The following is a 22,353-nucleotide window of genomic DNA, read 5'->3' on the forward strand; positions in this document are numbered from 1 at the left end:
GCACGCGCGGCCGTTGGAGGCCCCGGGCCGAGCCGCTCCCTCAGCGCCGGTACCGCCGGAACCGCCGCAAGCGCCGCCACACCGGCCCCGGGCGGGCAGCGGCACCCACCGCCCCGCCGATGCGCCGCGCCGCCGCCGGGCCCCGCGCGCCCCTTGGCTGAGGAACGAGGCGACACCTGCGTCAGACCGCCGGCGCTGACGTCACGGGGTGCGCGCGTGACGTCACCGCGGTGCGGGGAGGGGGCGGCGCGGGGCCGCGTTAACGGGGGGTCCCGGAGGGGGATGGCTGAGGCCGCGCCCGGGGCCATAACGGGGCCGGTTCCCGGTGTAACGGGGGCGGCTCGGGCCGTGCCGCGGCGGGGGAACGGGGCTGCCGGTGCCAGGGCGGCGGTGGGCCGGGGGCTGCCGGGGCGCTGCGGGGCCGGTTCGCCCCCCCAGCCCCGGTTGTCGACCCTGAATCCCGGTTATGGTCCCCCGGCCCCGGTTCTCCCCCGGGAGCTGCCCGGTGTCAGCAGCAGCGGAAAAGCAGCGCCCGAGGCGCGGGGCAGGTGCGGGTGACGGGCGCTGCCCCGCCGATCCCGCACGTGGGCGGTGACACGGGCCGGCCTCTGCCGCCGCTTTTCCCTCGGGTTTTCCTTCCCGGAGCCCCGGGCAGGGCTGGTCCCGGTGTGAGCGGGGAACGGCCCCTTCTTTTCCTCCGGGCCAGCAGCATCAGCGTCCCCAGCTCCTAATTAGCGGGATAATCAGAGGCTGGGAAGGCTGAGAACATCCAGAGCCCTCGGGGGTAGACGGGATGAGGAGCTGGGATTTCTTCTTAGCCTGGGAATTCAGCAGGAATTGACCTCTGTGCTGTGCAGGCTCTGATTTCTGGGTCAGCTTTAAAATCCAAGAGCTGGGAAGGGTGGAAAGGGTTGAGGGGGTTGTGCTCAGTGGGAAAACTGTTATCTGTGGGTCGGGAGGTGTTGCCTTGCTCCAGGAGGGGATTCCAATAGGAATTATCCTGGCACAAACCGGGAAACAAGAGATGCTTTCCTCAGCACTGAGCTTCTGCTGAGAGCAGGCTCCTTCCTTCCCAGCCAGGGCTGATGACTCCTAAAATCCTCCAGATGTCCTTAGAGCCTCTCCCTTTCTGTTCCTGCAGAGTCTGAGAGGCTGGAAAGGCTGTGATGAAGAACCAGGGAGTGGAGACCAAAGCAGCTCCACGTCCTTCCAGAACGAGCAGCGGGATGGGGCTGGAAGAGGGGGATTCTCCAGACGCTGCAGCTCCCCCAGAAGGTTGGGGGATCCCTGGGGATTTGGGGGGGAATCTGTCCCTGCCCACGGTTGGGGGCAGTGCTGGCATTCCCTGGAATGTGTGAGGGCGGGTTTGAGCCTGCCAAGAGCCGGGGAAATGCTTTTCCTGCCTGAGGCTGGGCTGCTGTATCCAGCTCTTTGTAGGAGCAGAAAATCCTGGTTTTTCAGGGCAGAAAATCCTGGGGTTTTTTCCCTATTTCTGTGTGTGTGCTGTCCTGGAGGAGTTCCCCTTTCCTGGCTGCTGCTCCATCCCTGTTTGATCCCAAGGATCCAGCTGCTCTTACCCAGGTTTAAAATCCATTGTCATGCTAACAAGGCCAGCCCTGGAGATCCGAGCTGCCAGTTCCTCTGGGGGGGGAAAAAAAAAAAATCTCACACACAACCTGCTTTCCTTAAAAAAAAAAAAAAAAACCCAAACCGAGGGGAGAGAGGGGAATTTTCCCTCTTGACAGATGTCAGGGGCTCGGTCATGCTCTGCTGATCAAAGGAGAGGCTGTTGGGAATGCCCTGCCATTGTCAGGGCAGCTGGCCTGGAGAGACAAAAGCAGCTTATCCTCCTTCAAGTCCAGCCAGGAAAAACCTCCCATTCCCAGAGAGAGAGAGAGAGAGCCAGAGAAAAGAGAAGGAACCTCAATTCTTTGTGTTCCCCTTTCCATCCCCACCCCAGCTCCCCTCACTCAGGAGGATCCCAAATCCTCCCGCGACGTCTCGGAGGAGCTGAGCCGGCAGCTGGAAGACATCCTCAACACCTACTGTGTGGATGCCAGCCAGGAGAACCCGGGGGAGGACGCAGGGCAGGGCGAGCCCCCCGAGCCCGAGGAGCCCGAGAAGGGGCGCAGTGAGTCCCCCAGGAACGGGGAGCAGGAGCCGGGAGGCCCCGAGATGAACGGGGAGAAGGAGAACGCCAAGGGCGGCGAGGAGTTCCGGCCCGGAGAGGAGGGCGGCGACAGGGATCAGAAGAAGGCTCAGGAGAAGAAGAAAGCCAAGGGTTTAGGTGAGAGATTCCCTGCTTCCCCAAGGGTTTAGGTGAGGGATTCCCTGCTTCCCCAAGGGTTTAGGTGAGAGAATCCCTGCTCCCCCAAGGGTTTAGGTGAGAGATTCCCTGCTCCCCCAAGGGTTTGGGTGAGGGATTCCCTGCTTCCCCAAGGGTTTAGGTGAGAGATTCCCTGCTCCCCTAAGGGTTTAGGTGAGGGATTCCCTGCTTCCCCAAGGGTTTAGGTGAGAGATTCCCTGCTCCCCTAAGGGTTTAGGTGAGGGATTCTCTGCTCCCCCAAGGGTTTAGGTGAGGGATTCTCTGCTCCCCCAAGGGTTTAGGATTCCCTGCTTCCCCAAGGGTTTAGGTGGAACATTCCCTGCTCTCCAAGGGTTTGGGTAAAGGATTTTCTGCTCCCCAAGGGTTTAGGATTCTCTGTTTCGCAAGGGCTTGGGATTCCCTGCTCCCCAAGGGTTTAGGTGGAGGATTCTCTGCCCCACAAGGGTTTAGGATTCTCTGCTCCCCAGGGGTTTAGGTGAGGGATTCCCAGCTCCAGCTGTGCCCAAGGATATCAGTGCATGGATGAATGGATTTTATCCCACGCTGCTCATCCTCAGGGAAATCAGAGCCTTGGATGTGTTTGGGATCATCCTCCTGTTGTGTGGGGGTGAGGAATGCACCCACTGCAGCCTCTGAATTCTGTGGGTTTCTCTTCTCCTGGGCACAGCTGGCTCCATCCAGCCCAGGGATGGATTTCCCCTCCAGAATCCAACTGCTGCAGTTGTTCTCCCACCATGGGGAAATCCTGGGAATGCTCTGGGTCCCTCTGCTCAGTCCCTCCTTTTCTCACCTTTCCAAGGCAGAGCTCTGTGTAAAGGCCATTTTATCCCATTTATGGCTTTATCCCCATTCCACGCCTCATTCCAGGCAAGGAAATCACTTTGCTGATGCAGACCCTGAACACCCTGAGCACGTCAGAGGAGAAACTGGCAGCTCTGTGCAAGAAATACGCTGAGCTGGTGAGTGCTGGGGCTGGGGGAGGCAGGAGAGGGACATTCCAGGGTCACTCTGGAGCTCTGTGGTGTCCTGGCATCTCTGCAGTGCTGCATTTCTGGGTAGGAGGAGGTTTGGGTGTTGCTGGTGGTGCTTGTGAAGCGTGGACAGAAGGAATTTTGGCAGATCTGGGTGCGGGAGGAGCTCGGGTCTGTTTTGACACACGCAAAGCCTGATCTCCAAAGTTTAACCAAGGTGGACTTCCAAGCTTGGATTTGGAACTGGAGACTGTTTGGGGCTGCCTGTGCACATCCAAAGTGTCCGTGGGCGGCTTTTCCCTGTGCTGGGGGAACGTGGAGCTCCTTCCAATTGCAGCGGGGTGGGAATTGAGGAAAGAGCAAAGCCCTTGTGCTCACTCAGTAGTGTCACAACCCTCGTGTCCCTGGGGGCACAGCGAGCTGGTGTCCCCTCCGCGGGGCACAGCCCTGCCCTGCTGCCTCCACACACTCTGCTCCCCTCTCCCAGCTGGAAGAGCACAGGAACTCGCAGAAGCAGATGAAGATCCTGCAGAAGAAGCAGAGCCAGCTGGTGCAGGAGAAGGATCACCTGCAGAGCGAGCACAGCAAAGCCATCCTGGCCCGCAGCAAGCTGGAGAGCCTGTGCCGGGAGCTGCAGAGGCACAACCGCACCCTCAAGGTGACCCTGGGCAGCCTCTGCTCCTTCCCCAGCTCCTGCAGCCCTCTCCTGGAGACATCTGGGCAAACTCACCTCTCCCCTCAGTGCTTGGCCCCACGCTGCCATCAGGGCAGTGCTGTCATTCTGTAATTTTGTCCCTTGTCCCTTATCCCAGCGCTGTAATTTTGTCCCTTGTCCCAGTGCTATAATTTTGTGATTTTGTCCCTTGACCCAGTGCTGTAATTTTGGTGCTGAGCCATCCTCGCCCTCAGGATGGGGATGTTGTCAATTCAGAGTTGTCAATTCGAGGGAAATCCCCAATTGCTCCTCCCCACCCGTGCTAAACCGACACGGTATCCAAGTTGTTATTTCAGGATTTATCCGCTGAAGGGAGGGAAGGGGGGAAGGCCCAGATGGACATCAGGATTAATGGGAGGCTGCATGGGTTGGGAACACCACTTTGGGAAGTTCCCTCCCTTACCTGACGCATCCCTCGTGCAGGAGGAGGGCGTCCAGCGTGCCAGGGAGGAGGAGGAGAAGAGGAAGGAGGTGACCTCCCACTTCCAGGTGACTCTGAACGACATCCAGCTGCAGATGGAGCAGCACAACGAGAGGAACTCGAAGCTGCGCCAGGAGAACATGGAGCTGGCAGAGAGGCTCAAGAAGCTCATCGAGCAGTATGAGCTGAGGGAGGAGGTGGGTCAGGGGCACGGGAGGCTGGTCCTGAGGGCAGCAGGAAGCTCTGGGTCTTCCCTGAGCTCTGCTGTTCCCCCCGCCACAGCACATTGACAAGGTGTTCAAGCACAAGGAGCTGCAGCAGCAGCTGGTGGACGCCAAACTGCAGCAGGCCCAGGAGATGCTGAAGGAGGCAGAGGAGAGGCACCAGCGGGAGAAGGACTTTGTAAGTCTCGGAGCAGTTGCTTGGGACACTTTTTTGGCCTCTTACTGGGTGTTATCCCAGATCTTGGCCTGTCCAGTGGCTGCTCAGCCCTGCTGGGCTCCTTGTGCCTGCTCACGGCTGTGCCAGGAGCGTTCCCAGATAACTGCTTTGCTCCTCCCCAGCTGCTGAAGGAAGCTGTGGAGTCACAGAGGATGTGCGAGCTGATGAAGCAGCAGGAGACGCACCTCAAGCAGCAGGTGAGTTCCCTGCTCTGTGTGCTCAGCCTGTTTTGTTTGGGTTTTTTTTTTTCCCCTCCCTGAACATCCCAAAGCTCCTTAATGTGGACGAGAGAGGGGCAGGATCCCTCCTGGGTTAGGTTTTGGTGAGCTGAGGCTTTGTTCAGGGACATTTCCCAGCGCTGGGAGCAGTCATGGGATCACCCAGCCCCAACCAGGAGCTGTTTGGAGAACTCTCTGCTCTCAGGATGTTTCCCCAGCACAGAATTTCCCTTTGGCAGAGCAGCTCCTGCTGTTTGTCCGTGTCCCAGGGCAGCAGCTCAGCCTGTCCCCTCTGCAGCTCCCTGTCTCTCCCCACAGCTGGCTCTGTACACTGAGAAGTTTGAGGAGTTCCAGAACACCCTTTCCAAAAGCAGCGAAGTGTTCACGACGTTCAAACAGGAGATGGAGAAGGTGGGTGACGTTTTTCCCTCCGTGCTGCTCCATCATTTCTGTTAATTTTGGGGTCTACACCCAAAATCTGGGGTAACACACGAGGAACCCGTGGGGTGTCACTGCAATATTCATTCCCCCTGAGGTTTATTTATTTTGGTGTGTCCTGAGCCGGGGCCGGGAGCTGCACTTTGATCCCTGTGGGTCCCTTCCAGCTCAGGACAGTTTGTGACTCGATTTTTTGCTTTTTCTGTGGTTCTGCAGATGACCAAGAAAATCAAGAAGCTGGAGAAGGAGACCACCATGTACCGCTCCCGCTGGGAGAGCAGCAACAAGGCCCTGCTGGAGATGGCAGAGGAGGTGAGGGGAGGGCTGGCATGGGGACAGGACAGGTCCTGCCAGGGGAGAAAGGAGCTCCTTGGGTGCTGAAGGTTTGCTTGGTCACGGGGATTTTCCCCTCAGGCTTCCCTGGAATCAGTCATGGAATGGTTTGGGTTGGGAGGGGACTTTGAAAGTTGATCCAGTTCCACGCCATGCCGTGGGCAGGGAGACTTTCCATTGTCCCAGGGTGCTCCAAGCCTGGCCTTGGACACTTCGCGGGATCCAGGGGCAGCCCCAGCTTCTCTGGGCACCCTGTGCCGGGGCCTGCCCACCCTCACAGGGAGGAATTTCATCCCAATCTCCCACCCACCCCTGCCCTCCCTCCATTCAAACCCATCCCCCCGTCCTGTCACTATCCCCTCATACCCTTTGGGGGTTTCATCTCTCCTTTTTTTTTCATCTTTCCCTGCAGAAAACCCTTCGGGACAAGGAGCTGGAAGGGCTCCAGGTGAAGATCCAGCGCCTGGAGAAGCTCTGCCGGGCGCTGCAGACGGAACGCAACGACCTCAACAAGAAAGTGCAGGACCTGTGTGCCCACACGGACCTGCTGGAGCCTCTGAAGGAGCCCCTGAAGGAGCCACCAGCCCGGGACAGCTCCGAGGGGGATTCCCTGAGCTCTGGAAAAGCCAGGAACAGCCCGGATCCTGCGGAAATCCCGGCAGAACTGAGCGGGACTGAGGAGGGCACTCGGGGCACTGACTGAGCTCCCCGGGCAGGGCACACACAGCTGGGCTGAGGGAGGCTGAGATTCCCCTCCCTCTCCCCTCTCCTGGGACCGGTGGGAAAAGAACAGGACAGCACGACCCTCTTGGGGGTTGTGAGATTTCCTAGTTTAGGATTTTGGAGGATGTTTTTTTAAGATTTTATATATATATCTATCTAAAAGATAGATAAGTATATATATAAGATATATAAAAAAATGTGCAGGGCAACACTTTTATCTGTGGATATCCATGAGAAGCAGAAGGGCCCACCCAGCTCCCTGCCTGCTGTGTGAATATTGGAAACACGGAGCCTCAGCTGATCGTCCCTCTTACTAAAAGACCTTTGTCACTGGCAGGCTCAGGAGAGCAGATCCAGGGATCTGTGCCCCGGCACACGGACAAGGGACAAGGACTGCACCCTGGGGTGAAAGCAGAGCTGGGAGAGTTCCAGAGCATTCCCAGCGCTGGCTTCTCCCTCTTCCCTCTGCCAGGCAAGGAGGGAGCTCCTGGACTCTGGGGGCAGCTCCCGTGTGAGCTGAGGGCTCCCCTCCTCTCCGTGGGTCCTGTGTCTGCAATGGGGACCAGGAGAAGCAGGAAAAGGGGGTGCCTGGTCCCACCCCCGGGAATTTTTGCTCTTCCCAGGCCCTGCCAATGTCTCCAAACCGCCTTACGATTCACAGTTGCCTCTTTGCTGAACGCACACGTGCACAAAGTGTATTAAACAGTTAATCCAAAGGTCTAATTCCCAAGTGTTTGTGCACAGGGATCGATCGGGGGAGGTCCCCCCGAGCCCCTCTGCCCCAGCCCTGGAGGCATCCAGGGAGCTGGGACTGCAGGAGGACCCGAGCTCAGAGCTGTGTGTGCTCCTGCAGCTGCTGCTCCAGCTGGATCATCGGGATCGGCTCCAGGACTGCGCCGTGGGGCTGCTCCTTCCAGCCTGGGGCTGCCTGGGCTGTCCCGGCCACACTTTTTCCTCTCCCTCTCTGCTTGGAAGAGCATCTCCCCCCAGCGCTGCCTCACGCCGTGGGGCCTGGATGTGCCGGGAGGGAGTTTAGGGATCTGCTGGCGCCGGGTTTTGGCATTTTTCCTTCATTTCTCAAGACTTTTGTCTTTTGGCTGTTCTTTTGGAAGACCGGACTCGCTTCAAACCTCGCTGCAGCTCGTCTTTGTGACAGGCTTTATTCCCAGCATTGCCTTCCTCGTGCTGGAAGCTGAGGCCACCAGGACAGTTCCCCACCGTGGATGTATCCAGTGGATCCGTTTGGGATTCTCTCCTGGCACCACGGCTGCTCTCACATCTTCCCTCCACGAAGGACCTGCCTCCGCGTCCCCTTTTTCCTCCGGGGGGATCCCAGGGAATCCAGATCCAAGGAAGGCAGCAGGGATGGGCTCTGAGGCTCCACAGAGCGTGGCTGGACATCCGCTGGGACAGTCCCTGGAGCTGCGGGGGGTGGCTCTGTGTTCCAGCCCCTCGCTGTCAGCGCGCTTCCTCCGGGAGGATCCATGAATGTAAGCCCGCCCCGCTCCCGGCAGCCGGGGCTGAGCGGGGGCTGCTGCCGCAATCTGGACTCGAGGAAAAAGGAAAACCTCTCAGAAATTCACCCAAACCCCCGTTTCTTTCCATCTTTACCCTGCCGTGGAACGGAAACCTCCGCGGGGGCTGTCGTGTGTATCCTGTATCCAATAGAGACGCTCCCAACCCTCGCCGCTGCCTCTGGCCTCTCTCGTTCTTTACCGTGGCCGGAGAGAAGATTTTGGGGGTGGCCACATCAAACCTCTGTGGGACACAACTTCCCTGAGGTCCCAGAGCGCTGCTCCAGCTTTTCCAGTGGGAATGGGGCGGGGGAGGCCGGGAGGGGCGCTGGAGATGGGATGTCCCTGCTCAGGGGGGACACTGGGGTGTCCCCAGCACCCGGCCTGTGGCTCTCCCTCCCTGGGACGCTGCAGCCACCAAGAGCCACCAGCCCTGAGGGGCCCTGGGGACATCGACCCCCCCGCTCCCGGCTGGTCTCTTGTGCCCCCCTCGGCTCCAAAATATCCAAGACGGGTTTAAAATCCTGCCGGGATTTACAGCAGCAGCCGCGCTCGGCCTGGAAGAGGGAGGACGGGACTTGTTTAATCCCGTCCCTGCGCCAGGGCTGGAGAGGCCCTTTCCCGGCCCTTCCCAGCCCCTTCCCGGCCCTTCCCGGCCCTTCCCGCAGTGACGGATCCCGCCATCGCGGCCCTGCGGGGTAAACCGGGGGAGCGGGAGGGGGCGGCAGGGACGAGCCGGAGGCTCCGCGGGCTCCGCTGCCGCCAACGCTGCGCGGGCTCGGGCACCGCATCCCGCCCCATTCCCCATCCTGCGGGATGCTGATCCCGGGGCCAGGACCGGGGATCCTGCGGGCAGCCGGTGGCCGGCGGAGCCTGGAGGAAGTTCCCTTTCCCTTTAAATGCAAATCCCAGGCTGTGCGGACGGTGTCCGGCGAGCTCGGGGTGTCCGGCGGGATCGGGGCGTCCAGCGGCTCCCGGAGGCCGGAGCGGGCCTGGCGCAGGTCAGTCCCGGTCGTGGCGCTCCGGACAAAGGGGGCAAAGGGGACAAAAGGGGACAAAAGGGCTCTACGGCCCCCGGAGCTGCCCCGTCCCGGCGCCGCGCGGGGCTCGGGGGACAAAGGGGTCCCCACGCGGTCCCTGCCCCGCTCTCTCCGGGCCGGTTCGCGGCCCAAATCCTCTTTTCCATCGAGCGAACGGGGCCCGGCCGGAGCCGCGGCTGCGGTTCAGGCCCCGGCCGAGCTCCAGCGGGGATGCTCCGGAGCTTCCCCGGGAACGGGGACCGAGCTCCTGCTGCGGTTCTTCCGCCGCCACCGAGCCCGGCTGCGGCTCGCCGCGGCCGTGGGTCACTCCTTAACCTCGGGCTCCCGGTGTCCCTGGCTGTCCCCCCTTATCCCGGGGGTCCCGGTGTCCCTGGCTGTCCCCTCTTATCCCGGGGGTCCCGGTGTCCCTGGCTGTCCCCTCTTATCCCGGGGGTCCCGGTGTCCCTGGCTGTCTCCCCTTATCCCGCGGGTCCCGGTGTCCCTGACTGTCTCCCCTTATCCCGGGGGTCCCGGTGTCCCTGGGTGTCCCCTCTTATCCCGGGGGTCCCGGTGTCCCTGGCTGTCGCCCCTTGTCCCGGGGGTCCCGGTATCCCTGGCTGTCCCCCCTTATCCCGGGGGTCCCGGTGTCCCTGACTGTCTCCCCTTATCCCGCGGGTCCCGGTGTCCCTGGCTGTCTCCCCTTATCCCGGGGGTCCCGGTGTCCCTGGCTGTCGCCCCTTGTCCCGGGGGTCCCGGTGTCCCTGGCTGTCCCCTCTTATCCCGGGGGTCCCGGTGTCCCTGGCTGTCCCCCCTTATCCCGGGGGTCCCGGTGTCCCTGGCTGTCCCCTCTTGTCCCGGTGTCCCTGGGTGTCCCCTCTTGTCCCGGTGGTCCCGGTGTCCCTGGCTGTCCCCCCTTATCCTGGGGGTCCCGGTGTCCCTGGGTGTCCCCTCTTATCCCGGGGGTCCCGGTGTCCCTGGCTGTCCCCCCTTGTCCCGGGGGTCCCGGTGTCCCTGGCTGTCCCCCCTTGTCCCGGGGCTCCCCGCGCCCCTCCGCTGTGCCCCGTCCCGTCCCCGATCCCTCATCCCCGGCCAGCGAAGGAGCTCCGAGCGCCGTGTCCGTGCCCCGCAGGCTCCGGCCATGGAGGAGCGGAGGAAGAAGCGGAGCCCCAAGACGTGCCTGGCTCAGCCTCTGCCCGCCGGGGCCCCGCGGCCGCTGCCCCCGAGCAAGAGCACGTCCTTCGCTCTGCCGCTGCCCGCGCTGCCCTCGCCCCGCCAGCGGCCGCGGCCCCGCCGGTCAGTGCTGCGGCCACGGGGGAACCGGGGGAACCGGGGGAAGCCAACGGGGCGATGCCAACGCCGAGTTCCCCCCGCAGGACCAGCAAGGAGCGGGCGCGGGCGGGCGCGGGGGGCGCCCGGGGGGCCCCGCTCCAGCACAGCTTCCTCACCGATGTGTCCGACGTGTGCGAGATGGAGGGCGGGCTGCTCAGCCTGCTCAGCGACTTCCACTCCGGAAAGCTGCAGGCGTTCGGTGAGGGTGGCTGGGGTGGGAGTGGGGAGGGAACGGCATGGAACAGGAGAGGAATGATGGGATGGGATGGGTAAGGAGCAGGCTGGAGAATTTTGGGGCTGGGGGAGTTTGGATTCACGAGGAAAGACTGGGATTTGGGAAAGTGTTGGATCCATAGGGAAGGAACGGGCCGGGGGATGGAGGGATGGATGGATGGAGGGATGGAGGGATGGATGGATCCAGAGAGAAGAAGGGATAGGCTGTGGGTTGGGACTGATCCACAAGGAAAGGCTGTTCTGGGGGCTGTGCTGGCTCTTTCCCAGGGATCCAGGCAGGGAAGGAGCAGGGGCTGCTGTGGAATGTTCTGGATCTCTCCCCAGTGAAGGAATGTTGTGGGTCTCTCCCAGGGAAGGAATGCTCCTTCGAGCAGCTGGAGCACGTGCGGGAGATGCAGGAGAAGCTGGCCCGGCTGCACTTCGGCCTCGACGTGTGTGTGGAGGAGCTGCCCGAGGAGCAGAAGAAGGCGGCGGCCGACAGGAACCTGGACCAGCTGCTGGCACACGTGAGTGTCACCCACCCGTGTGACATGGGAGTGTCCCCCCTGTCCCCTGCCCGGGCTGGGACATCCCCCGGGTCCCCTCTGGTCCCTCAGCTCTGCCTTTGCTCCCACAGCTGGAAGAACTCAGCAGCTCCATGTATCCTTGGCTGGGGGTGGCCTGGTGACAGTGACGGTGGCAGGGGTGACAGTGGCAGGGGTGACAGTGATGGTGGTGGTGGGTGGCAATGGAGACGGTGGCAGTGATGGAGGCGGCAGTGGTGGCGGTGATGACAGTGACGATGGTGGCACTGGTGACAACGCCAGCAATGACAGTGACACTGGTGACAGTGACGGTGCTGGCGCTCCCCCTTGACCCGCTCTCAGACAGAAGCTGCACCTGGCCGAGAGCTCGGACCCCGAGGACGCGGCGCCCTGACCCCGACGCTGTCCCTGTCCCTGTTCCCGTCCCCGCCACCCCCGGGACCCCAACCCGGGCCCGGCCAGGCCCCCCGCGCCATGGCGGCAACGGTCGCGGCGCCATGACGTCATCAGGCGGCGCCGGGGCCATGGCGGCCGCTGCGGGCCCGCGGGATGAGGCCGAGGTGGAATCGCGGCTTCTCCGCGCCCTGACCCGGCTGCAGGTGCGGGAACGGGCCCGGAACCGGGCTGGGGGCGCCGGGGAGGGGAGGGGAGGGGAGGGGAGGGGAGGGGAGGGGAGGGTGGATCCTTTGGGGGCACACCTGGAGGCGGGGGACGCTCGGCCGGTGCCGGTGCCGGTGCCGGTGCCGGTGCCGGTGCCGGTGCCGGTGCCGGTTCCATCCCTGCCCGGCCGTGCCAGGCCTGTGCCCGCGGGTTCCTGCTGCGGCGGCGGCTCCGGGGGCTGCGGGAGGAGTTCGAGGCCGTCGTGCTGGAGATCGAGGGCGACCTGCGGGGGCTGCGCTGGCCCGGCCGCGCCCTGGCCCGGCCGCGCTTCGGGACGCAGGTGCGTGAGCTCCGGGGGGACGGCCCCGGCACTCGGAGGCCGCGGGCGGCGCTGAGCGCCGGCCGTGCCCCGCGGGATCGGCCCCGGCCCGGGTTCGTGCCCGCAGGTGCGGCTCAGGCCAGGCTGGTGCCCGGGTGATTCTCCTGCCCCGCTCCCGCCCGGCCCGAGCGCACAAAACCTTCGGGTGGCTCCAAGCAGAGCGGGGCCGGGCGGTGTTAACGGCCGGGACAGCAGAGCCACGTCCCACACCTTTGTCTTTTCTTTTATAGGCTTCTTTTCTTTTCTATTTTTCTTTAACACGTTTATTTTCTTTTCTATTTTTCTTTTATATATTTATTTTCTTATATATATATATATATATTCTTTTATTTTTTTCTTTTGTATTTTTTCTTTTGTATATTTTAATATTTGCTTTGATACTTCTTGAGAATTATTTATTTTTTTCCTCTGTATTTTCGTCCTATTCATCTTCCTATTTTCTTCCTATTTCTTTCGTATTTTCTTTTAGACTTTCTATTTTTTTAAAAAAGATTTTTCTCGTATTTTCTTTCCCTCCCTTTATTTATTTATTTTTTTCCCTGTTTTCCTTTGGGCAGCTCTCCCCAGGGAAGCCCTTGGATCCAGGGCAGGCTGCGGAGAACGAGCCCATTCCCAAAAAACCCCCGGAGCAGGCGGATCCCCCTGGAGCAGAGCGGGCTGGGGGCTTTGGGAACATCCCCCCCTCAGCCCCTGTGCCCAGGGGGACACCCCCAAACCCCCAAAAACCCCCCAAACCCCCAAATTCGGGGTCTGGTGCTGCTAAAACCCCGGAGAAGGAGGGAAGAGCCCCGGAGTGGGACAGTGACAGTGTGACCTCGGAGTGGGACAGCGACCTCGGGGCCAGCCCAGGTGAGGGACACAAACCTCAGGAATATCTTGGCAGAGCTGGAATAACTCCCACAATCCGGATCTTTGTGATTCTCCCATTTTTGGGGGGTTTTTTTTGGGGCAGAAATCCCCGAGGAGCTGCGGGGCCTGCCCCGCTGGGAGCTGCAATCCCACAGGAGGCACCTGCTGATGGAGCTGCTGTGGATCCAACAGGCCATCGCCAGCAGGAAACACGTGAGGGGGATCCTGACCCTGCCAAACCCGCTGGCATGGGCTGGGACACTTATCTGGGATTGATCTGGGGGGATGGGGCTGGGATTCAGCTCTCCAGGGATTTCTGTGGGTGTGGCAGGGATTCGGTTCTCCAGGGATTTGGGATTCTGCTCTGGGATTCAATCCCTTGGTTTTCTCTCCCTCACAGTTCCTGATGCTGAAGCAGAAGCTGGGAATTCCTGATCACTCCAGCAGCATTCCCGAGTTTTTGGACTGGTGTGGGGAAGCCCTGGAGCTGCAGCACCACTCCTGATGGGACACTGGCAGCTCCCTGGGATGTTTTTTCACTGCAGGAAAAACCTTTTGTGGATATTTGATCCCAGCAGGACTAAACCTCATCAGCCAGGGGGGTTGTGGAAGGATGCAGCCCACAGGATCCCCGTTTTCCTTGGCTGAGCTGGAGAATCCAAGTGGGAATTGAGGATTTGCACTTCCAGCAGGTGCTGCAGGACTGAGCTGAGTGGATTCCACGTGGGAATCCCTGTGTTTGGGGTGGCTCTGCACCACCCAGGATGTCCAGGGGCGGGATTTTTGGGAACACTGAGTGGGGAGGGAGGGCTCATCCCTGATCCCTGGGCTGAGGCTCATTCCTGCCTTTCCTCTGGCTCTGGGGATTTTCTCCTGGGGCAGAGCCAGGACAGGACCTGGTGCTTTGTCATTTCCTTCAGCTCAGGGACGTCCCAGGTCCCTCAGAAAGGGACATCCCCCGTGGTGCTGTGGTTCCCTGCGCCCTCTGAGGACCCTGCACATGTGGATCCTTCTCTTCTGCAGTTATTTTTACTCTTTGGAAATAAAAAAAAAAAACAAAACAAACCAACTTTTCCTGATGCTGAAGCCGTTCCTGATTTCTCCAGGGCTGAGGGTGAGGTGTCCAGGACAGGACAGGACCTTTGGGACTTCCCAAACCATCACGGGGAGGGGGTGACAACACCCGTGAGGGACACGAGCTGCTGATCCTGAAATCCTGATGGGAACCTGCTGGCTGCTGCTGCACCTGGAGCAAATCCTGGAGGATTCAAGAGCCCTGTGGCGCTCTCAGCGTGTTGGATGTGTCCACAATTTCCTGCTGCTGGGTTTGCACCCATGGAAACTGGGCTGGGCTCAGCACGGGGAGGTTTTTTGGGGTGCTCAGGAGGGTTTGGGGTAATCAAAAACCCGTCAGTGCCAGGAGATGCCATTGGATGATTTATTTCTTACCCCTCCAGTGCTGACCGCGACAATTCAATCCTTGAAACGGCCACCAAAAATCCCTTTAGGCACCAAACCGTCCTTGCAAAGGGCCTGGTGGCTCAGGGAATGCAATCCATGGATTTCTTCATCCCAAACCACCTTTCCAGGTGTGACTGAGAGCCAGGAGCCCCCTCAGATCAGGTTCTGGTGCTCTGCTGCTCCCTCAGGCCCCAGCCACGCACAGGGACACTCCCAGGATGGTGAGCAGCATTCCTGCCACGGCTCCTGGGGGAATTTATAGGGAATAATAACCTGAATCTGCCTCAGAAAACAACCCCCAGCTGCTTTTCCATGTTTTGGAGGTTTAAATTTCCCGATTTCCTGCTTTTTCCTGAATTCTCAGGATGGCGAGCACCATTCCTGCCACGGCTCCTGTGGGAATTCACAGGGATAACCTGGGAATCTGCCTCAAAAAAACAACCTCCAGCTGGTTTTTTTTTCCAGGTCCTGGAGGTTTAAATTTCCCAATTTCCTGCTTTTTCCTGCCCACCTGAGCAGGGCAGTGTCAGTGTGGGAAGCTGGGGGTTGATATTTGGGCCACTCCTTTATCCATGGTGGGGATTTTATTCAGCGTTTTTCTCCTGGTTAAATATCTCCTGAGGGAAAAGCTCAAGCCTTTAAACTCTTTTCTAACTTCAAACAGCCACTTCTGGCTTGAAATTTAACAGCCCTGCCCAAAAAAAAAAAAAAAAATCAGTTTTAATTCCTTTTCAGCCAAAGCTGCTGTGACCCAGTTAAAAAAAAAAAAAAAAAAGTTATAAATCAAATCAAATAATCTCAGTGAAATAAAAGCAGGTTTCTGCTGGAAATGCTTGAAGTGGAACTCACTTTTCCCCCCAATGTCCTCTCCCAGGATTTTCCCTGTCACCAGGGTCACAACCAAAGCCAGGGAGTTGCAGAGTGGCACAGCCAGGGCCAGGTCTGAAATGCAAGTTTAAAAACGCAGAAATTCGGGTTATTTGTGACCATTCCAAGGGAGCTGCTGGGTGTTTGGCTAAATCACCAGCCCCCCACAGCTCTGATCCTGCCCAAAATCCCACAAAGCCACCCCAAAAAAGCCAGCAGGGACTGACCTGTGGAGGCCAAGGTGAGGTAGAAGAGGAGGGACCCGGCCTGGTTGAGCAGGAAAGGCACCAGGTACTGCAGGGAAACACAAACCTGAGTGAGGGGGGGTTACATTTTCCAATTTCCTGCTTTTTTTCTGCCCTCCCAGGATGGTGAGCAGCATTCCTGCCACGGCTCCTGTGGGGATTCACCGGGAATAATCGCCTGAATCTGCCTCAAACAACAACCAGGCCCTGGAGTTTTAAATTTCCCAATTTTCCTGGCACCCCAAAATCCCTGAGCTCATCCCAACCTGTGGGAATATCAGCCCCAAATTCCTCTGGGTGGGAAAATCAGCCCCAAATTCCTCTGGATGGGAAAATCAGCCCCAAATCCCTCTGCCTGGGAAAATCAGCCCCAAATTCCTCTGCCTGGGCACTCAGAGAATGTTTCTGCACCAGATCAAAAGGGATTTTTGGGGGTAAAATTCACCCCTGCAAAGGCAACTCGGAGCCCAAGTGTTCCCGCTGACAAATCCCACAATTTTCCCGGGAAATTGGGAACTAAAGGCTCCATTTGTTGCATTTAAACAACTTTTGTTTTGGTCTCTGCTGCTCGTGGATGATCTCCCCAAACATCCAGGGGAGCAGCACAAATCCAAATATCCACCGGGGTGTTCTCCCAAACATCAGCAAGGCAGGAAAAACACCCAAAAGATGGGAAGAGATAATAAAAGAGTTAAATGAGAGAGGAGTCGGCGGGAATGCAAAGCCCCAAATCCCGCACGGGAAGAGCGGAACCGCAGCAAGAAGGCAGCGAGGAATCGCGGAGATTTGAGGAAGGGATTATTTCCGAGCTCTCACCTTGCAGTTGAGGCTGAGGGAGAGGAATTCACCGAGGAGCTGCCGCAGGTGACCCCGGTCCCGGTCCCGGTCCCGCTGCTGCTCCAGCGCCGCGGCCGCCGCCCTGAGGAGCGGGGCAGTGCAGCCCCAGAGCGCGGCCACCAGCGCCAGCGCCGCGCCCTGCCCTGCGAGGGGTTAAGTCCTATGTGTTCCAGGTTCTGCGCTGCCCAGGGGTGCGGCTCTGAGCTCACAGTCAGCGGCACTCAGCTCTGCACACGGCAGGGACACAAAACAAACCCTTCTCCTGCTGCGCACCGAGGACAGCTGGGACAAGTGCTCAGGTCCCGCCCGCGGATGATTCCCTGCCAGAGGAGCCCCTCCAGAACCTCCCCACACTCTCCCTGATCCCTCCCACCTCCTCATCACCTTTTTCCTCCCCGTCCCCAAGCAACCCCTCCCCGCCGCCATCACTCTCCCCTCACCCGCGGTCGCCATGGCAACGAGGCCACACTTCCCGCTTCCCCCGGAAGTCGCTCCGTTACCATACCAACGACGCACTTCCGCCGCCAACCCGGAAGTGCCGGCCCCCCTCCCGCCTCAGCGTGGCCGCCATGGTGAGACCGCGATGGCGGCGCGCTCGGGGCGGGCGATTTGCGGTCGCCAGCGATGATTTAACGCCTCCCCGGACTGGGGGCCGCGCTCTCCCCTTTGCTTCACCCCCCTTTTCCTCTCCTTATCGCTCATTAATTATTTAATCATTAATTGCAGAAGCCCATCCTGCTGCAAGGCCATGAACGCTCCATCACGCAGATCAAATACAACCGCGAGGGCGACCTGCTGTTCACCGTGGCCAAGGATCCCGTGAGTGCTGCCCACCCCCCGCAATTAACGTAATTAACGCGCTCGTCGTTAATTTTAATCGGGTTGTTGGGGTTTTTTTCCGCCTCGCAGATCGTCAACGTTTGGTACTCGGTGAACGGCGAGAGGTTGGGCACCTACAATGGGCACACGGGAGCTGTGTGGTGTGTGGATGCTGATTGTATCCTTTGATCCCCCCAAAAAACCGGTTTTATCCCATATTTTAGTGCCTGAGTCATCCCCGGTCGCTGCTCCTCGTTTTCCTCTCCCAGAGGAGCGTTTAACTCCTTTATTCCCTTTTCTTTTCCCATCTTTTGGGTGTTTTTCCTGCCTTGCTGATATTTGGGATAAAACCCCGATGGATATTTGGATTTGTGCTGCTTCCCTGGATGTTTAGGAAACATTTGGGCAGCAGAGACCAAAAAAAAGAAAAAGTTGTTTAAATGCAACAAATGGAGCCTTTTGTTCCCAATTTCCCGGGAAAATTGTGGGATTTGCCAGCGAGAACACTTGGGCTCCGAGTTGCCTTTGCTGGGGTGGATTTTACCCTCAAAAATCCCTTTTTAATCTGGTGCAGAAACATTCTCTGAGTGCCCAGGCAGAGGGATTTGGGGCTGATATTCCCACCCAGAGGAATTTGGGGCTGATATTCCCACCCAGAGGGATTTGGGGCTGATATTCCCACCCAGAGGGATTTGGGGCTGATTTTCCCACCCAGAGGGATTTGGGGCTGATTTTCCCAGGCAGAGGAATTTGGGGCTGATTTTCCCACCCAGAGGGATTTGGGGCTGATTTTCCCTCCCAGAGGAATTTGGGGCTGATTTTCCCACCCAGAGGAATTTGGGGCTGATTTTCCCACCCAGAGGAATTTGGGGCTGATTTTCCCGCCCAGAGGAATTTGGGGCTGATTTTCCCACCCAGAGGAATTTGGGGCTGATTTTCCCTCCCAGAGGAATTTGGGGCTGATTTTCCCACCCGGAGGAATTTGGGGCTGATATTCCCTCCCAGAGGCATTTGGGATTTTCCCTGACCGGCCCCAGGGGACACCAGGCACGTCCTGACTGGCTCTGCAGACAACAGCTGCCGCCTCTGGGACTGTGAGACGGGTGAGGCCATCCCCAAATCCCCCTGGGGACGCGGCTGGGACCCCGCTGAGCCCGGGGACAGCCCTGGGGAGGCCACAGAGCCGGGCTGGCGGCAGGAGGCGGATCTGGGGAGGGCCTGGGGACAAGGGATGGAGGGACAGGACACAGGGAATGGCTTTGAATTGCAATATTGGAAGGAATTCTTTCCCTCTGAGGGGCTGGGATGGAGTTCCCAGAGATTCTGTGGCTGCCTCGTGCCTGGAATTGTCCCAGGGTAGGTTTGGGAGGAATTTTTTCCCCTGGGACAGTGGGAATGTCCCTGCCCAGGTCTGGGTGACCTTTAAAGCTCTTTCCGACCCAAACCATTCTGTGCTAAAAGCTGGGAAAGGCTCCTGGGGGGTTGAGCAGCATTGCCAGGACGTCCCTGCCCTCCTCTCCCTCTTTTCCCTCCCCTCCCTGAGGTCTGTGCCCCCCCAGGGAAGCAGCTGGCCCTGGTGAAGACCAGCTCGGCCGTCAGGACGTGCGGATTCGACTTCGGAGGGAACATCATCATGTTCTCCACGGACAAGCAGATGGGATACCAGTGCTTTGTCAGCTTCTTCGACCTCAGGGACCCCAGCCAGATCGGTGAGGGGGCAGGGATCCCCCTGAGATTCCCCCTGGGATTCCCCTGGGATTCATCCCAGAACCCCAGGATGATTTGGGGTTGGGGGCAGCCTCAAATCTCACCCCATTCCCGTGGGCAGGGGTTCCTTCCCCCATCCCAGATTGCTCCAGGGGTGGAACAGAGGAGATGCTTCCCTAAAAACTCACTGGGGGGTGATCACATCAGCAAGGACACAATTCCCCCCTCATGGGATTCCTGTGGAAACAGCGAAACGAGACCCCTGGAAATCTGAGCCCCATCCATAAAAACTGCAAAAGAATTTTGTCCAGATCCCACCCTGGAAATGCAGGAAAAGCCCAAATCCAAGCTGAGCACGGGATGCAAAAGGATAAAAGCTGGATGCAATCCCTCTTTTCCCCCTTTCCCACAGAGAACAACGAGCCCTACATGAAGATCCCCTGCAGTGACTCCAAGATCACCAGCGCCGTGTGGGGCCCGCTCGGGGAGTTCATCATTGCTGGCCACGAGAACGGGGAGCTCAACCAGTTCAGTGCCAAGGTCAGGCCCTGGGGGAGCCTGGGGCAGCGTTCCCAAAGGGATCAGGGCTGGGATGGGGGATTTGGGGCTCCAAACCCCACCTTCAGCGGGGAGAATTAAAATGTTTAGTGTGATATTCGGGAGGCTCCCCTGAGCGAGGCCGGAATTGACACCACAGAGAAGCGTGGAGCTAAATCCATTCCCTAATCCAATCCTAAATTCCCCGCCCACCCAAAGCATTCCAGGGTTCTGTTCCATGTTATTTTTAATGGGGGAATCACATCCCAGCTCCCTGAAAATTCCTCTTCCCCTGTTAAAATCTGAGGCTCCCCTGAGAAAGGCTGGAAGTGACACCTCAGTGCAGGGGTGTGGAACTGAATGCATTCCTAACTTCCCTTCCCACCCAAAGCATTCCAGGGTTCTATCCCATGATCTCCCAGGTTGTTTGGAAGGAGGGAATCACTTCCCAGCTCCCTGAGATTTTTCTCTTCCCCTCCAGTCAGGGGAGCAGCTGTCCAATATCAAGGAGCACACCAAGCAGATCAACGACATCCAGACCTCGCGGGACATGACCATGTTCATCACTGCTTCCAAGGATAACACGGCCAAGGTGAGCTTTTCCAGCAGCCTCTGGGGATTTCCTGGCAGCATCTCTGCCCAGAAGGAATTTTGCTCCTTGGGAATGTTCAGTGAGGAAGGGGAGGTGCTAAATGAGCAAGCCAGACATTGATATATTGAAATATTTTGGTGTTTCTGCAGAACGTTTGCAGTTTGCCGCCTCTGGGAGGCCAAAAATTTTCCTTTTCTGAGGGAATATTTTTGGGATTTGAGCTTGCAGAGGGAACATCCATCCAGGCAAGGCCCAGCAGCTGGAGCTGTGTGAATTCATGGATGAATTTCTCCCTTTTCCCTCGCAGCTCTTTGACTGCACATCCCTGGAGCACCTGAAGACGTTCCGGACGGAGCGGCCGGTGAATTCTGCTGCCCTCTCCCCCATTTTTGACCACGTAAGGATGAGCTTCCTCAGGGCATCCCTGTGATTCCTGCACTGGGAGCCTTCCCAGCCCAGCCTAAAACCAGGATTCTGGAATGAGCCTGAGGGGTTTTGCTGGCTCTGGCACTGGGGAGGAAGTTTTGTGTTGTCCTCTGAGCCAGCGTGGCAGGGAGGTGGGAATTCCTCTGAGGGTTTGTGGGATCAGTGGGAAGTGCTGGAGGCAACCACCACCCCTGGAGGTGTCCAGGGAATCTCTGGACCTGGCACTCGCTGCTCTCAACTCATTTCAAGGGGGGGATCAATGTTAGGCTCGATCCTGGAGGTTATTTCCAACCTCAGTGATCCCAGGATTCCCTAAATCCCAGAGGGAAGCGCTGGAGGGTTGTGACTCCTCTGCTTTCTCTCCCCTGCAGGTCGTGCTGGGTGGAGGGCAGGAGGCCATGGATGTGACCACCACCTCCACCAGGATTGGCAAATTCGAGGCCAGGTTGGTCCTTTTCTGTGGGAAATGGATTTGTAGAGGATTTTTAAGGTTTGACGGGTGTAATCCAACACTTTTCCCTCACCCAGAGCACTCCTGGCATCCCAAAGGTTCCACTTCCCTTTCTTTTGGGAAGCTGGCAGTGCTGGAGAAGCCCTTGAGGTGGTTTTTTTTTTCGAGGATTCTGTGGTTTTGTCCTTTCTGGCCTTGTGACAGTTGAATTTCTCCTCCTGCCAGGTTCTTCCACTTGGCTTTTGAGGAGGAGTTTGGCCGAGTCAAGGGGCACTTTGGGCCCATCAACAGCGTCGCCTTCCACCCTGATGGGAAAAGGTGAGAGGCTCCCTGGGGACCTTGCAGTGTCCCAAATCCACTTTTTAACTGGGATATCACCAAACTTGGGATTTCCATGGCGGGAATGGAACCAGCACCTGAATTCCCCCATTTTGAGCCGGCCCGGGGGGTCGCTCATCACTGATTTTATTTTCCCCTTTGTGGTTCCTGTATCAGTTTCAGGAGGGGCTGGTGAGGCCAGAGTTCCCATTCTTTGCTCCCAGCAGCATTCCTGACTTTCCCCTTCCCTCCCTGCAGCTACAGCAGTGGGGGTGAGGACGGCTACGTCCGCATCCATTACTTCGACCCGCAGTACTTCGAGTTCGAGTTTGAAGCCTGAAGGAGAAGTTCCCTCTCCTCTCCTCTCCTCTCCTTTTCCCTCCTCCAACCCCTTGCCCAGTCCATGGAAAGACTGTTGGGAAGGCCTGAGGTTATTTTTGGCAAAGATTTTTGGGGGCTGTGGGGAGTTGGGGAAGTGGGAACTCGAAGGGCAGGGATGGCTTTTACTGGAAGAAGGGTGAAGGGAACTGACTTGGCTGCCTGCCTGCTGGGCATATTTATAAACCAGGGGAGGGGAAAAAAAAAAAAAAAAGAGGAAATAAATAGAAATCTTTTCTAAACACAAGGAAAAGCACCTCTGTGGAGTTTTTTTTAGGTGGGTTTTTTTTTTTTCCCCCCCATCTGGACCAAAATTAACACGAGGACTTTGTTTTCCCAGCTCTGTTGTCAGTGCTTTGTTCCACACCCATGGAGCTGTGTGCTGCTCCTCCTGGGACCTCTGTCCATCCAGGAACTCCTTCCCAGGGAGGCTCCACAGCCTCCAGCCCAGCCCTGAAGTGTGAAAAGGCTGGAAATGCCGCAGCCAAGAATTGTTTTCCAGCTGCCATGCACGCTCCCGGCCCCGCCGCTCTGTTTATCTGCTGGGCCTGACCCCGGGCCAGCTTTCCTCATGGAACAGTCATTTCCTGCCCCAGCAGCTCGTGCTGCAGATCCTCACCCTCCCACCCTGCTGCCTCGGCACAGGGGTGCTTTATTTTTCCTCTTTCCTTCCTCAAAACT

The 22,353-nt window shown here is 58.6% G+C and overlaps 5 protein-coding genes across 5 annotated transcripts; 4 read left to right on the top strand and 1 right to left on the bottom strand.

The window, feature by feature from the left end:
• Positions 1-13: 13 nt before the first annotated feature.
• Positions 14-8,271, top strand: TXLNA (taxilin alpha). Its single transcript, XM_066204407.1, has 11 exons — positions 14-208; positions 1,142-1,275; positions 1,961-2,287; positions 3,194-3,285; positions 3,785-3,955; positions 4,436-4,630; positions 4,716-4,835; positions 4,997-5,071; positions 5,411-5,503; positions 5,747-5,842; positions 6,276-8,271. The coding sequence occupies exons 2-11, from the start codon at positions 1,167-1,169 to the stop codon at positions 6,564-6,566; spliced, it is 1,569 nt and encodes a 522-aa protein (XP_066060504.1). The 5' UTR covers positions 14-208; positions 1,142-1,166; the 3' UTR covers positions 6,567-8,271.
• A 549-nt stretch (positions 8,272-8,820) lies between these two features.
• On the top strand, positions 8,821-11,694 carry CCDC28B (coiled-coil domain containing 28B). Its single transcript, XM_066204620.1, is given in 7 exon segments — positions 8,821-9,019; positions 9,022-9,101; positions 10,249-10,412; positions 10,493-10,647; positions 11,034-11,188; positions 11,299-11,321; positions 11,549-11,694. Coding segments are annotated over 7 exon segments (732 nt in total). The 5' UTR covers positions 8,821-8,916; the 3' UTR covers positions 11,601-11,694.
• A 9-nt stretch (positions 11,695-11,703) lies between these two features.
• IQCC (IQ motif containing C) lies at positions 11,704-14,466 on the top strand. The gene is made up of 5 exons (XM_066204722.1): positions 11,704-11,836; positions 11,911-12,146; positions 12,743-13,034; positions 13,138-13,247; positions 13,435-14,466. The coding sequence occupies exons 1-5, from the start codon at positions 11,704-11,706 to the stop codon at positions 13,537-13,539; spliced, it is 876 nt and encodes a 291-aa protein (XP_066060819.1). The 3' UTR covers positions 13,540-14,466.
• Positions 14,449-16,941, bottom strand: TMEM234 (transmembrane protein 234). The gene is made up of 5 exons (XM_066204622.1): positions 16,885-16,941; positions 16,424-16,587; positions 15,590-15,656; positions 15,345-15,437; positions 14,449-14,741 (listed from the first exon to the last, which is right to left on the bottom strand). Exons 1-5 carry the CDS (start codon positions 16,895-16,897, stop codon positions 14,680-14,682), a joined length of 399 nt encoding a protein of 132 aa, XP_066060719.1. The 5' UTR covers positions 16,898-16,941; the 3' UTR covers positions 14,449-14,679.
• Positions 16,942-16,965: 24 nt separating this feature from the next.
• EIF3I (eukaryotic translation initiation factor 3 subunit I) lies at positions 16,966-21,932 on the top strand. Its single transcript, XM_066204619.1, has 11 exons — positions 16,966-17,016; positions 17,171-17,263; positions 17,354-17,441; positions 18,301-18,366; positions 18,823-18,972; positions 19,383-19,510; positions 19,989-20,099; positions 20,407-20,496; positions 20,897-20,970; positions 21,202-21,294; positions 21,553-21,932. Exons 1-11 carry the CDS (start codon positions 17,014-17,016, stop codon positions 21,632-21,634), a joined length of 978 nt encoding a protein of 325 aa, XP_066060716.1. The 5' UTR covers positions 16,966-17,013; the 3' UTR covers positions 21,635-21,932.
• The last annotated feature ends 421 nt before the right edge of the window (positions 21,933-22,353 follow it).

This window comes from Chamaea fasciata, unplaced genomic scaffold, assembly GCF_029207755.1.
Source record: "Chamaea fasciata isolate MVZ Bird 193981 ecotype frontalis unplaced genomic scaffold, bChaFas1.0.hap1 SCAF_26, whole genome shotgun sequence".
Taxonomy (NCBI): Eukaryota; Metazoa; Chordata; class Aves; order Passeriformes; family Sylviidae; genus Chamaea; species Chamaea fasciata.

Excerpts from the sequence above, each read along its gene's own strand:
- EIF3I (XM_066204619.1), top strand. Across the intron at positions 17,442-18,300 it reads GTGGTGTGTGGATGCTGATT|GGGACACCAGGCACGTCCTG; the intron begins GTATCCTTTGAT and ends GACCGGCCCCAG. Across the intron at positions 21,295-21,552 it reads TTCCACCCTGATGGGAAAAG|CTACAGCAGTGGGGGTGAGG; the intron begins GTGAGAGGCTCC and ends CCCTCCCTGCAG.
- TMEM234 (XM_066204622.1), bottom strand. Across the intron at positions 15,657-16,423 it reads CCCTCAGCCTCAACTGCAAG|TACCTGGTGCCTTTCCTGCT; the intron begins GTGAGAGCTCGG and ends GTTTCCCTGCAG. Across the intron at positions 15,438-15,589 it reads CCTCACCTTGGCCTCCACAG|ACCTGGCCCTGGCTGTGCCA; the intron begins GTCAGTCCCTGC and ends CTTGCATTTCAG.
- TXLNA (XM_066204407.1), top strand. The coding sequence starts at position 1,167 with ATGAAGAACCAGGGAGTGGAGACCAAAGCAGCTCCACGTCCTTCCAGA. Across the intron at positions 1,276-1,960 it reads CGCTGCAGCTCCCCCAGAAG|CTCCCCTCACTCAGGAGGAT; the intron begins GTTGGGGGATCC and ends TCCCCACCCCAG. Across the intron at positions 4,631-4,715 it reads AGTATGAGCTGAGGGAGGAG|CACATTGACAAGGTGTTCAA; the intron begins GTGGGTCAGGGG and ends CCCCCGCCACAG.
- IQCC (XM_066204722.1), top strand. The coding sequence starts at position 11,704 with ATGACGTCATCAGGCGGCGCCGGGGCCATGGCGGCCGCTGCGGGCCCG. Across the intron at positions 12,147-12,742 it reads GGCCGCGCTTCGGGACGCAG|CTCTCCCCAGGGAAGCCCTT; the intron begins GTGCGTGAGCTC and ends TCCTTTGGGCAG. Across the intron at positions 13,035-13,137 it reads CGACCTCGGGGCCAGCCCAG|AAATCCCCGAGGAGCTGCGG; the intron begins GTGAGGGACACA and ends TTTTTGGGGCAG.